This window comes from Channa argus, chromosome 16, assembly GCF_033026475.1.
Source record: "Channa argus isolate prfri chromosome 16, Channa argus male v1.0, whole genome shotgun sequence".
NCBI lineage: Eukaryota > Metazoa > Chordata > Actinopteri > Anabantiformes > Channidae > Channa > Channa argus.
Window position 1 is genome coordinate 4,543,586 of NC_090212.1, and position 13,567 is coordinate 4,557,152.

At 37.2% G+C, this 13,567-nt stretch overlaps 2 protein-coding genes across 15 annotated transcripts in view; one reads left to right on the plus strand and one right to left on the minus strand.

Moving 5' to 3' along the window:
• The window catches only part of LOC137101086 (CAP-Gly domain-containing linker protein 4-like), a 43,708-nt gene extending 32,545 nt beyond the window's left edge, over window positions 1–11,163 (minus strand). For 6 of the 13 annotated variants that reach the window (XR_010910986.1, XR_010910988.1, XR_010910985.1 and 3 more), the window contains exons 1-3: window positions 8,285–8,424; window positions 7,431–7,571; window positions 399–538 (exon numbers count right to left, since the gene is read on the minus strand). Coding sequence is in view for 7 of the 13 variants with exons in the window: in XM_067478983.1 (XP_067335084.1) it covers window positions 399–538; window positions 7,431–7,571; window positions 8,285–8,324 (321 nt within the window). In the remaining 6 variants the exon portion in view is untranslated. Of the gene's footprint in view, window positions 1–398; window positions 539–7,396; window positions 7,572–8,284; window positions 8,426–11,058 lie in introns of those variants that run through there. The other 7 variants (XM_067478988.1, XM_067478986.1, XM_067478987.1 and 4 more) reach the window with 7 other exon arrangements.
• Window positions 11,164–11,503: 340 nt separating this feature from the next.
• Window positions 11,504–13,483, plus strand: c16h2orf50 (chromosome 16 C2orf50 homolog). 2 transcript variants are annotated; one of them, XR_010911127.1, is made up of 4 exons: window positions 11,504–11,960; window positions 12,095–12,134; window positions 12,465–12,720; window positions 13,289–13,483. XR_010911127.1 is itself a non-coding variant. In XM_067480947.1 (3 exons), exons 1-3 carry the CDS (start codon window positions 11,737–11,739, stop codon window positions 12,660–12,662), a joined length of 462 nt encoding a protein of 153 aa, XP_067337048.1. In that variant the 5' UTR covers window positions 11,506–11,736; the 3' UTR covers window positions 12,663–13,483. The 2 variants fall into 2 exon arrangements, 1 of the variants encoding a protein (XP_067337048.1); XM_067480947.1 differs by having other exon boundaries at window positions 11,506–11,960; window positions 12,465–13,483.
• Window positions 13,484–13,567: the final 84 nt, after the last annotated feature.

Sequence of the window (13,567 nt, forward strand, 5' to 3'; positions counted from 1 at the left end):
GGGCCGCTCATAATTTATCTCACCTTCAATTCTGAACCACAATCATGGCATAAACTGACATAGAAACAAGCCATTTATGCATTTATTTTATATGATGTACTTTTACCCTTGAAGCAAATGCTTCCATGCACATTTCACTTCGTTGCAGATACTTTGTGTAATTCTGGGTAGAAGTAGTTGGGTTTCTAAAGTTGTGTTTTCAACTATATAGGGTTCTATAGTAAATTCAATTATTTATTATTAAATAAGTTTGTTTTGTTTTTTTGTTTTTTTACAGAATTTTGAGTGACTTGTATATCATTAAGTGAGTTATGAGATTATCATAGAAATCAAAATCAAGATGATATAATGTATATAATAAACAATGTCTGAGCAGGTAGTTAAAAATGTTGAGTTACTTCATTTCCAATGATGCTGATGTTCTTCTGAACCTGGGGCACCCACTGCCTAAGGACAGCAAATAGCTCCGGTATGGTGGTGCTAGGGTCCAGAAGAACCTCCCTGCATTGCGGCTCACTGGGGTCAAAGAAGGAGAATTCTTGAGGAGAAAGAGAGAAAAAAACAACAACATACATAGTTACCTCAAAATAATTTACCTTGACTGATAACCTTGAACAAACCGTAAAAGTGTATGTTCCATATTCTCCTTTGTAAAACTCTGTAGCACAGAAATAAATAATCTTTCTGCAATTAAGTGTTTAAGCAAATTCCTAATCTTAGGAAATGCATTTGCTGTGGTTGCAGAAGAAGATGTGACAGTGGAAAGCATGCCATGAACCACATAAAGCATTACAGACCCCGACTGAGGCCTAAAAACAAATAGACTTCGTCTTTCAAAGCAAATGCAAACACTTGTACATCTGTACCTGCTTTACTGACTGTATTACATATCAGGGGACTCCTTTTAAAAGTCCTTTAAACGATTTCCTAACTACATTATCATTCATGGTATTCTGAACTGAAGCACTCCACAAAAATATCATTAATCATTTGTTTATTAAATTGTATAGTTTCTCTTAAACACACTAAATTGCATGACATGGGAAGTCAAACGAAAGTCAAGATACTTCTAATATTTTAAAACATGAAATTTATAATAGTAGTGAGTTAGCCATTAAACTACTGACAACACAAAAAATGGTGCCATGACACATTATAATAACAATGAGCGAGAAATAGATTTCAATCTAAAACTGGAATCATTAATTAGTGGGAGAGCTGTAAGCACAGCTCTCACACTATTGAGATCCTTTTCTTTATTATTAGTGGGAGAGCTGTAAGCACAGCTCTCACACTATTGAGATCCTTTTCTTTATTATTATTATTATTATTATTATTATTATTATTATTAGTGGGAGAGCTGTAAGCACAGCTCTCACACTATTGAGATCCTTTTCTTTATTATTAGTGTGATTGCTGAAAGCAATCACACTATTGTTGTTTCCAGTATTTAATTTTATTATTATTATTATTATTATTATTATTATTCCGTATTCTTCCGCCCGTTTTTCGGCGTGCTGTAAGTCCTGAATGCTAAAAGCTGCAAACATGGTTCCAACTGTAATATGTTAAGCATGGTTGGGAGAGGTGTGCTCACTACCCTATGTGCTGTCAGCTAATGTACTGTAATTATTATGAATATTAATATGATATTTTTTTTGAATGGAAAGTCTATGGGAGTGATGTTTAAACTGCAATATCTCAAAAACTACACATGGTAGCATGATGCAGCTTTGTGGGATGCTGTCCCATGATGAAGTGCTTCACATGTTACAGCGTGGGCTCTATAGCGCCACCGTGTGGTCAGATATCAGCCTGTATATGTTAGTTGTTTTGACATGCTACTAGTCCTACACGCTTACAGCTAGAAACATGGTTCCAACTGTAATATGTTAAGTACAGTTAGGAGAGTAGATGTATTACTCTGTGGGCTGACAGCTGATGTACAATAATTGTTATGAATATTTGTATGATTTTTATTTTGCATTGCCGTCTATGAGAGCAATCTTCACACGGCTATATCTCGGAAACTATGCGTGATATTGTTATGAAACTTTGACCCATGATGCCCCATGATGAAATGCTTCACATGTTACAGTGTGGGCTCTCTAGCGCCACCGTGTGGTCAGTTATCAGCATGTTTATGTTAGTTGTTTTGACATGCTACTACTCCTACACGCTTACAGCTAGAAACATGGTTCCAACTGTAACATGTTAAGTACAGTTAGGAGAGTTGATGTATTACTCTGTGGGCTGACAGCTGATGTACAATAATTATTATGAATATTTGTATGATTAGTTTTTTGCCGTCTATGAGAGCAATCTTCACATGGCTGTATCTCGGAAACTACACGTGATATTGTTATGAAACTTTGACTCATGATGCCCCATGATGAAATGCTTCACATGTTACAGTGTGGGCTCTCTAGCGCCACCGTGTGGTCAGTTATTTAACTCGTTTTTTAACTCCTAAAAATTGTTTTTTTTTTTCTGATTTCACTTCTATGTTGTACAGGGCCTTTAGTACTACCACGCCGTTCGCGGTACTGCAACTGTTTCTATCTTTTTTTTTAAGCTAATGCAATGACTGACTTGAATGAAACTTTACAAATATGTGCAGGACACTGCCCTAAACACGCGTGTTAAACGTTTATCCACTGGGGGGCGCTATTGTGGGTGTTTTTTTTTTGGTATTTTATCCTCAGAACTTCATTAGTGTTGAGAGGGCAAGATGGCAACAGTTGATTCCTTTGGACAGGCTGCCATCTGCTGGAGAGTTGGTGAATAACAATTGAAAACTTCTTCATTGTTTCATGAGCTTTCACTAGTTGTTTAATATTTTAAAAAACTACACATGTTACAGTGTTGCCTGTCGCTTCTACAACTTTCAGAGCTGCAGATTCGGCGATGGCTGCAGCAGGTGCAGCGGCTGGCTTTCAGCAATCACACGCATTTTCTGCAGGAAATGCCCATTCTAGTTAGTGGGAGAGCTGTAAGCACAGCTCTCACACTTATGAGATCCTTTTCTTTATTATTATTATTATTTCGCCGTTTTTCGGTCACTATCTCCTCCTAGACGGTTTGTCGTAGAAACTTCGTTCCACTTCCTAAACGTAGGTCTCTTTTAGGAGATCTATGCTATTACTTTTCTCATTAATAACTTTTATACTTTTTATTATATTTCACTTTTTATGAACTTTTTTTCCCATAGAAAATGAATGGAAGGCACTTAAAATTTCCCTTCAACTTGCCACTTTTCATCTGCCTCTTGTGTCGTCATACTTTGGAGTAGAAACTTCATTTAAACTTTATACGGGTCTAGTCCCTTTCAACTTTTTCTGGGTGGATCAGCTTCTTTCTATCTTTTATACTTTTTGAATAATCGCAGTTTTAGTTTTAGGCAACTTTTGGAGCTTTTTCAACTTTTCCATTAGTGTGTATTGCGGAATGTTGGAGCAGCTAGAGTGGGTGACATCACACGCACTCTAACTTTTCAGCTTCCACTTTTAGCAACTTTTTTCCTTCTTTTCCTTCTTTCCTTCAGTCAACTTTAATCTTACATAAACAAACTATACATCAGAATGTAGGTATTTTTGTCTTCTTTCAGTAAATGTAACTCTCATAGTGACAGGACTGACGGTTCTTTCTCCAAGTGTCCAGAAGCAGAGAGAGTGCCGTCAAAACTCCCATTGGAGCCCATTATAACAGAGGTTCTTAAATTCTAATCAAATCAAACGGGGGGCTGTTTTAAAATCGCCACCACGCCTTCATTTTATGGAGTATCTTCAAATAAAGTACATCAGTGTGTTCATTGAAGCCTTTTGTCACTCACAGTTTTTGAATTGTTTCGATAGGACTAATACTTTTTCATATTTTGAGCATTTTGCGAGGCATAGTCTCAGCACTTTTCCAGCCTGCCTTTGCATTTGGCTCACATGACTCAGCAGGCGGGCAGCGGGCAGCAGTCATTGTCATGGTAACGGACACAGCTGCATGACGTCATGTAATCAGCCTCAGAGCTGTGTCCACACACTTTACCTGAGTTTTTCTCCCTCAACAGACACAGTGGAGACACACACAGACACACACCCTCACAGACAGGAAATACCCTTTCAAAATAAAAGCCTTTCATAATACTTTATCCACTTTTTAGCATTTAAATGCTAAAATGACTTTGTGGTGAAGTTTCCCTACACACACACCCTCACAGATAGGAAAAACACTTTCAAAATAAAAGCCTTTCATAATATTTTATCCACTTTTTAGCATTTAAATGCTAAAATGACTTTGTGGTGAAGTTTCCCTACACACACACCCTCACAGACAGGAAACACACTTTCAAAATAAAAGCCTTTTATCATTCTTATTTTAATTATTTAGCATTTAAATGCTAAAATGAGTTTGTTTTGAAGTCTCCCTACAGTGGACACACAAACTACCACACAGACACAGACAGGAAACACACTTTCAAATTAAAAGCTCTTTTCAACTTTTTTTTCTCAACAGTTTTTCAGCATTAAAATGGTTCCTTCATTTCTAAGTAGTTACTTCTAGCTTTTTTCTTTACACTTTAATAGCAACTTTTTTACTTTGCTTCTTTTTTTGTTTCTTTTAACTTTGGGAATATTTACCTTTTCCTTTGTTTCTTACTACTTCTTTCCACTTTTGTTAATCAAGTTGTTGCTTTTTCACTTCTTCCTTTACACTTTTAATAGCAACTTTTTTACTTTGCTTCTTTCTTTGTTTCTTTTAACTTTGGGAATATTTACCTTTTCCTTTGTTTCTTACTACTTCTTTCAACTTTTGTTAATCAAGTTGTTGCTTTTTCACTTCTTACTTTTTTCTTTACACTTTCAATAGCAACTTTTTACTTTGCTTCTTTTTCTGTTTCTTTACACTTTAAATATCACCTTTTTAGCTATTTACTTCCTCCATTGTTACTTTCTACTTTTTTTCTTTTCTGAATTCAACTTTTCTTGGTATTTTGGATTTTTTCTTTTATTGTCATCTTCTTTCTTTCTCTTTTTGTTCGTATTTATCTCTCTTCAGCGTTTGCGGCTTTGAACGTGCAAACGCCTCTGCTCTCAGCAGCTTCTGAGCGGTCGGCCTCTACCGGGCGACTTAACAGCTCTCCCACGTAATTTCCTTGGAAATTGCCTTTTCTAGTTATTATTATTATTATTATAGCTCGTTTTTCGGTCGCTATCTAGTCCTAGACGGTTTGTCGTAGAAACTTCGTTCCACTTCCTAAACGTAGGTCCCTTTTAGGACAGGGGTGGTATTACTTTTCTCATTAATAACTTTTATACTTTTTATTATATTTCACTTTTTATGAATTTTTTTTCCCATAGAAAATGAATGGAAGGCACTTAAAATTTCCATTCAACTTGCCTCTTTTTAACTGCTTCTTGTAGCTTCATAGTTTTACGTAGAAACTTCATTTAAAGTTTATACAGGTCTAGTCCCTTTCAACTTTTTCTGTGTTGATCAGCTTCTTTGTATCTTTTATACTTTTTGAATAATCGCAGTTTTAGTTTTAGGCAACTTTTGGAGCTTTTTCAACTTTTCCATTAGTGTGTATTGCGGAATGTTGGAGCAGCTAGAGTGGGTGACATCACACGCACTCTAACTTTTCAGCTTCCACTTTTAGCAACTTTTTTCCTTCTTTTCCTTCTTTCCTTCAGTCAACTTTAATCTTACATTAACAAACTATACATCAGAATGTAGGTATTTTTGTGTTCTTTCAGTAAATGTAACTCTCATAGTCACAGGACTGACGGTTCTTTCTCCAAGTGTCCAGAAGCAGAGAGAGTGCCGTCAAAACTCCCATTGGAGCCCATTATAACAGAGGTTCTTAAATTCTAATCAAATCACAAACGGGGGGCTGTTTTAAAATCGCCACCACGCCTTCATTTTATGGAGTATCTTCAAATAAAGTACATCAGTGTGTTCATTGAAGCCTTTTGTCACTCACAGTTTTTGAATTGTTTCGATAGGACTAATACTTTTTCATATTTTGAGCATTTTGCGAGGCATAGTCTCAGCACTTTTCCAGCCTGCCTTTGCATTTGGCTCACATGACTCAGCAGGCAGGCAGCAGTCATTGTCATGGTAACGGACACAGCTGCATGACGTCATGTAATCAGCCTCAGAGCTGTGTCCACACACTTTACCTGAGTTTTTCTCCCTCAATATACACAGTGGAGACAGACACAGACACACACCCTCACAGATAGGAAATACCCTTTCAAAATAAAAGCCTTTCATAATATTTTATCCACTTTTTAGCATTTAAATGCTAAAATGACTTTGTGGTGAAGTTTCCCTACACACACACCCTCACAGATAGGAAACACACTTTCAGAATAAAAGCCTTTTATCATTCTTATTTTAATTATTTATCATTTAAATGCTAAAATGAGTTTGTTTTGAAGTCTCCCTACAGTGGACACACAAACTACCACACAGACACAGACAGGAAACACACTTTCAAATTAAAAGGTCTTTTCAACTTTTTTTTTTCAACAGTTTTTCAGCATTAAAATGGTTCCTTCATTTCTAAGTAGTTACTTCTAGCTTTTTTCTTTACACTTTAATAGCAACTTTTTTACTTTGCTTCTTTTTTTGTTTCTTTTAACTTTGGAAATATTTACCTTTTCCTTTGTTTCTTACTACTTCTTTCCACTTTTGTTAATCAAGTTGTTGCTTTTTCACTTCTTCCTTTACACTTTTAAAAGCAACTTTTTTCCTTTGCTTCTTTCTTTGTTTCTTTTACCTTTGGGAATATTTACCTTTTCCTTTGTTTCTTACTACTTCTTTCCACTTTTGTTAATCAAGTTGTTGCTTTTTCACTTCTTACTTTTTTCTTTACACTTTCAATAGCAACTTTTTACTTTGCTTCTTTTTCTGTTTCTTTACACTTTAAATATCAACTTTTTACTTATTTACTTCCTCCATTGTTACTTTCTACTTTTTTTCTTTTCTGAATTCAACTTTTCCTGGGATTTTGGATTTTTTCCTTTTCTTGTCATCTTCTTTTTTCTCTTTTTGTTTGTATTTATCTCTCTTCAGCGTTTGCGGCTTTGAACGTGCAAACGCTTCTGCTCTCAGCAGCTTCTGAGCGGTCGGCCTCTACCGGGCGACTTAACAGCTCTCCCACGTAATTTCCTTGGAAATTGCCTTTTCTAGTTTGCATTATTACTGAGTATTTTCATCGTTATTTTTTTACTGATTATTATTATTGCATAAATCTTCCTTAGTCTATCCTAGCGGTGCACTGATCAAATGATGAAAAATGCAGTTGAAACATTTTTTTAAATTCTAGTCATACGTAAAGCATGTGACATACAACCTTTTCACAATCTGTTCATTTAGTCTGAAATGTCACACATCTCACTGTGTGTCTGTTCACATTGCTGATGGCTCCTCACCACAGTCACTGGGCATGGGTGCAGAAGCCACTTGATGGATAACCGGTCGCTGATGGGAGGAGAGCCTAGGGTGGCAGCCCAGGATGATGTCCCCCTCGACAGGCTCTGAAACATCCTCCTTTGTCATCTCCCCCTCAGGGTCTGTGGATGGAATATTATCAGAAATCCCATAGTGAGAAGACACGTAGGTTCTCATTAAAGAAATGAGAACTTCCCCCTTTTAAATCAATCTCTCGCTCTCCGAAAATCAAGTACTATCCCGCTAAAACATGAGCTTTAACATTTTTGTTCTTAAGTGGGCCTGGTACAGTATGCTTAAACCTCCACTCAAGGTAGAATTTAGTGGATAAAAATATATGTGTCTTAGTATCACAACATAATGATGTTATGACTGACTTTAACAAAGTCTCCAACAATAATACCTACAGGACAGTGTGATACTGAAGTATAACATGACTACATCCAGTGGTAAAGGAGTGAAAGGATTAAATGCTTGGGATTCCAGGTAAACACAAGTCATCAAAGATATCAATCCAACAAGATAATTTATTATGGAAGCTAAGAAGGTCTGAATTTGACCCAGAATTAAAAAAAAAAAAAAAAAAAAAAAAAAAAAAGCTGCTACAAGTGGCTTAAGTGCTCATTTTCCTACAGAACATTATAAACAAAGGTGTATGGTGAACATATACTAAGCTACTGGCCTAATTTTGACACACTGACATTGTAAAAGGAAAAAAGGAAGGTCAGTAAAAGGACAAAAGTTAAGAGGCTGAACTACAATCTAGCGCACACACAGGCCTAAGCCTGGGAAGGCAACACTGAGCCCTAAATCACACCAAACAACCAGCACTCACTGTCATCTTCTTCTTTATCCTCTTTTTTGTTGATCTCCATTCAGAATCTCCTAGTCCAACTAAAATCAAGAGACACAGACTGGGTCCAGCAGAACACCTAGCTAAACTGCTTCCCAAAATAACTCCCCAGCACATAGACTTTCCCCCTCCTCAATCTCCAATAACAACCCCCACCTCTCTGATTATACCCTGTTCATCCCCAGGGTCCCAGGTTGTGGCTATTTATAGAGTGCACACTTTCATGATGTTCCCACTTTTGAATCTCCTCAATTGGACTGTTATTCCAACTTTTGAATATAAACTGTGTGCACCTCTAATCCCACCGCTGCCAAAACCTGATAAGTTAACTATACAATGCAGAGAATGTGGCTGTAAGGCGATGGTGCACACAAAAGGATACCAAAGTGGTGGTTGTGATTAGGAAGATTGTCCTTCATTAAAAAGGCCAGGTCCCATTTCTGCAGACAGAAAGCATCTCATGCTGAAGCACCCACGGGTAATACATCCAGTCCCTACAAGCTTTCGCTAGAAAGAAGTGGAGCTGAACTTCATGTGTGACCTTTCTTATAAAAAAAAAAAAACTACAAATAAAAAATAAAAAAGCATTTTCCCTTTTTGAAGATGAGATAAACGGAAAAAAAAACTAACCGTTGTCCCACCTGACTATTCTGAGTGTCAAGCACCATAGATAGAAGAAGCCTTTAAGATGAGAGAAAAGGGTCTTCAAGTATCTCTAGTAAGTACAGTTACCAGTGTGTAGAACAAATTGGTATAATCTTACTTAACAACTCCACAGAAATGAAATACCTGAAGGTGTCTTTAAGATAAGAACCTCAAGCAAGAAAATTTGCCATTTGGTAGCACCTTTGGGTAGATTGTTAGTAAATTGCAGCTCTGCAAAAAGAGAAGAGCAATACAGCCTACAAGAGGGAATCCCATAGGGACACTGACGTGGACATACAGTAGTAGGAAAAGCTCAGGTGTTACTCATAACTTTAAAAACTGCTTTGTTTTACTTAAGTGCTTCAGTAGTCTAAGCCATAGTGGGACAGATAGTAATCCAAATAAAGCAAACATTTAAATGGAACTCTGCAACCAATAATTTTGTTAATATAGCTGTGCTTTTTGCCACTGTGACAGGTCAAAATGTGTGCACTGAAAACAGTCTGTTGTACTTCTTTCACATATGACTGCCTGCATACTTGGGTAATGACATAATGATAACTTATATTATAGTATGATGTATAGAGCAGATAATAACAGAACAATTTCTTGTGAATTCCAAGCAAACTAAAACAAAACAAACATTCATTTATTCTCAATGGTTTCCATATGCAAATGACAGGGTAAAGCTTGCAAATGACAAAATAATCAGTGAGTAGCCAAGAGCTGTAACCCACTTTTAACTGATGGTCTAAAGAAGAAAGCAGCACATGCACTTTCTAAACAAAACCACAGCCATTACAAACCAAGATTTAAAAAGCACCTACTTGACAAACTACATTATTTCTACTACCTGAACTGACTGTACTTTTGTGTGATAACCGCTGAGAAGCATGTTGGTTAGAACTCTCCAATGTCTCTCTGTGGTCACTCCCAGGCTTTCTGAAGATTAGGACTTTGCAGTGTGACAGTGACCTACTTTGCAATAAGCCTCTGCTTGTTGATCTGACCCATGATGACTCCCTGCTCCCATCCTCAAAGCTAATGATGATCCAATACAATGATATATTTTGAACTGATAAACATTTTGACAGCTTTATGGGTACTTGATTCCAGAAATTTTAACTACTTATTTTGACTAACTGCAGTGTCTGTTAAATGCCAGGTCGAACAAAACATCACAGCATTGCAGCAGAGCACAATACAGTACCAAGCATCTAAGTTCGATATCTGAGTAAAATATAAAATTAAAAACTTAGATCAAGCTCATTTTGGTGTCACTAATAATAATGCAACATGTGGAAAAAAAAACAGCCAACAGACACAGACGGGGATAACTAGGATAACACGACAGAGCCCTGAACTTTTTGTGGTCCCTGAATTCTAGCAAAACCCCCCTTGAAATGGAGCAGGTCTGATCAACAGACACTTATATGATTCCCTCTCAGTCACTTTTACTCACACTCATACAAATCGTTTACATCCAGTGACATTAACAGTTCCAACTACTCAAATTACTGAACACACTTGAGTTGTTTGGTGGACTAGAGGAAATACGTTTGGTGCAATGTGTAACGGTTTAACCTGTCGACACTGTGTAACGTTGTAACGTGTAACTGTGCAACATAGCGCCAGCTAGCATCAAATAACTAAATGAGGTCAACTAACGCGGAAATGACCCCTCATCTCACATGTTTGTAGCTGGTGTCTGAACAGTTATTTAATTGATTTCTCCATTAGGTTCGACTGTTAACCAAAGTGGTACTTAACCCACATAGCTGACAGGAAATTGTTAGCGAGCTAGCATATGTTTAAAAACCGGTTCGAGCTCAGAGACAAATAACGCAGGCCACGTTTATTTTGGCTGGTGCCTGGTATCATTGGGCAGTTGGACGCCACTGACTTTATGGTCATGCATCGTGGAAAAAGTTGCCCAGAGAGATGAAGTGTCCTCGCTGTGTTCACTGACGTTAGCCTGAGGTAACGTTAATGTTATCCAGCTTAAAACATGTTCAAGCCTTCCTAGCTGCTTTAAAATTCACTTTACGACTAGAACCATAAATGACATGACATTCAAGCAGCTAACGCTGTATAAAAATTATTAACGATACCTTGACCTTGCTGCTCGTTTCAATTCATGGGGATATGACTCGAAAGCCCGTAACGGATTTCATCCCCGTCAAGTTTCCCTTTGCTACAAAGTAAACGTACATCCTGTTTCAGAATAAAAGCGTTTATTGTACACTTCCGGGTGACGTGGGAATAACACGATGGAGTTCTGATGCTGGCGATAAATTCAGATTATGTTATTTAAAACCACTCAGAAATAAATTATTAATAAATTCATTTACAATACTGAAATTATAACATAAGTTTCTGAGTATGAGTCCATTATTTTTTTATTTGTGGACATTTTTCAGACCCTCACATTACTAAATATACACATTGATTTCCTTTATATTCAAATAACGAACATTAAAACAACTGCCACAATGCAAGGTGGGACAAAGGTAGAATTTTAAAAGCTTGTAAATAAATCTCGTAGTCTGTGGGCGTTTTTCACTTGAAACCAGCTGCGTGTGACTGCTGATGTAATTCTGACTATTGTTATTTGCCCTCAGCAGACACGGTGTGGGCAATAATTGCCCCAGCTCCATAGTAACGTAAACAAAACAGGAGGCAGTGATTGTTTTAGCTACAAACCCTCCGATCTATTGCACTTAAACCCAGATCCATGGTCTGCTTTACTGGCTGATCGGCTGCTTTTCTTGTAAAATCTGTAAAACTGAATGGAGCTGAACAATATCAAGCGCGTATCTTCTGCAGGCTACCGGCTACCGGAGCGATCGAATGGAATCAGGCCGACTACAAAGCAGCTGCCTGCGGACAGGACGCACTTTGCTAAAGGAGACCAGGTGTCCTTGGACCAGAATCCGGACAAAGCAGATCCTGTAAAGCAGGCCGAAGTGTGGAAAGAGTTAGTGTGGCGGGAGAGGAGAGGAATCCGGGAATGGTGAGTGTGAACATAAATCTCTTAAACCTTCAGGGGAAAAGAAGAGAAGACAGATAGTTTGTCATGTTGATTGCATCTCTTTTGTTTTAGTCACCTGACGTTGACAGACTCAACCAAATCACTATTGTCCACAGGGAGAAGAAGTGGAACTTTCTCAGAAACTACGATCAGATGGTAAGACTATAATGTTTTCTTGAACTGTACCTCTTTTGAATGCACAATTCCCAAGCACACTAACACAGTAACAAAAAGATATGAAATATTTGCCATTGCAGCTTTAAAATATTTGACTTGATAGATGAAACTGTCCAATGATATAAACATTTTAAATACCTGCAATAAATGTGTTGCTGCAGCTTTAATCTAAAATATTACTACTAACAGTGTTCTTTATCAACCTATAGTTGACATAAATTAGTAAATGGTAAAAAGTTTCCTATGTTGTAATCAGGTTATACAATGTGATGTTGATCTGACTCTGACTTTACTCCTCTATGTTCGTAGGGACAGCTGAAGTCAGAGGAGCCTTTGCCCAACTATGTGCCACTTTACTCTGATCATGTCCCCAACACCACTAACCAGATGTTTGGTAGCAGATTGTCCAGTCCCCTGGGAAGTGAACTGGTCAGACTGGACAGGCTCTTACTCTGGTCTGGAAGCCATCACAAGTGCAAGCAGGATCCAGAGATGCTGCCCTGTTAGACCACCTCACATCCGGTCGTCCGCACGGGAGGACCTCAGATGGGTTTGACATGATATGGTACTCAATGTAGCTTTTTTTTAAGAGTGTATTTTTGATGAAATACAGAGATCTACATAGAAACCATATTACTTTAGGAGTCAGGAGTAATGAGAAGAACACAGCAGATTTTTAGTAAGTGAGTGATTTGTATTCATAGGCATTGATTGTTGTTGGAAACAAAAAACTATACACGGAGTATAAAACTTTAAAGCATTTGTTATAAGAAATAAGAATGGAAGACAGCAGAATATCATATTCATGTTATCCAAGTTCCATCAAGTATTTAATAAGCTTCTCTAACTTGGGTCCTGACCAAATTTGGATGAGTGAAAGGTTGTATCACCTCTACATACATGTATGTAGAACTTAGCTCTATTAACATTAACCAAATGAGAATTTTACTGAGGCTGTGGGGATATGTTTTATCTTGGTGTTAAATTGGTTTTATCTGAAATGCATAAAATAACTGTTACATATTTTCCAGCATCACAAAGCCATTGCATCATGGTGGAGCCATAAAATTATTTTATTTTTCTCTCCCTCTCTGTCTTTTGTGATTTCCCTCCATTTTATGTAACTTTGTAAGTCTCAGGTTTTTGTACTATTTTAGCTGCCTTAGAGTGCCAATTTATGCATTATAATAAAATTCCTTTATTAGTGTCTCATTTTAAAGTCTGAGTAATTAAGCGTGTTAAAATTGCTAACAGCAACAAATGACAGGCCTACTGTGTGGTGCGAAGGGTAAAAGGCTTTAAAGGCTAACTTGGAAATGATAATAAATGGTGAGTTTGATTATACTAGTACTTTGAATTTTTTTTCTAATCACCTGTTATAAACTGCAGCACAGCGTTATACAAATGAGGAA

Coding starts and splice junctions, on each gene's coding strand:
- c16h2orf50 (XM_067480947.1), top strand. CDS start 11,737: ATGGAGCTGAACAATATCAAGCGCGTATCTTCTGCAGGCTACCGGCTA. Junction 11,961..12,094: donor AGGAGAGGAATCCGGGAATG/GTGAGTGTGAAC, acceptor TATTGTCCACAG/GGAGAAGAAGTGGAACTTTC. Junction 12,135..12,464: donor TCAGAAACTACGATCAGATG/GTAAGACTATAA, acceptor CTATGTTCGTAG/GGACAGCTGAAGTCAGAGGA.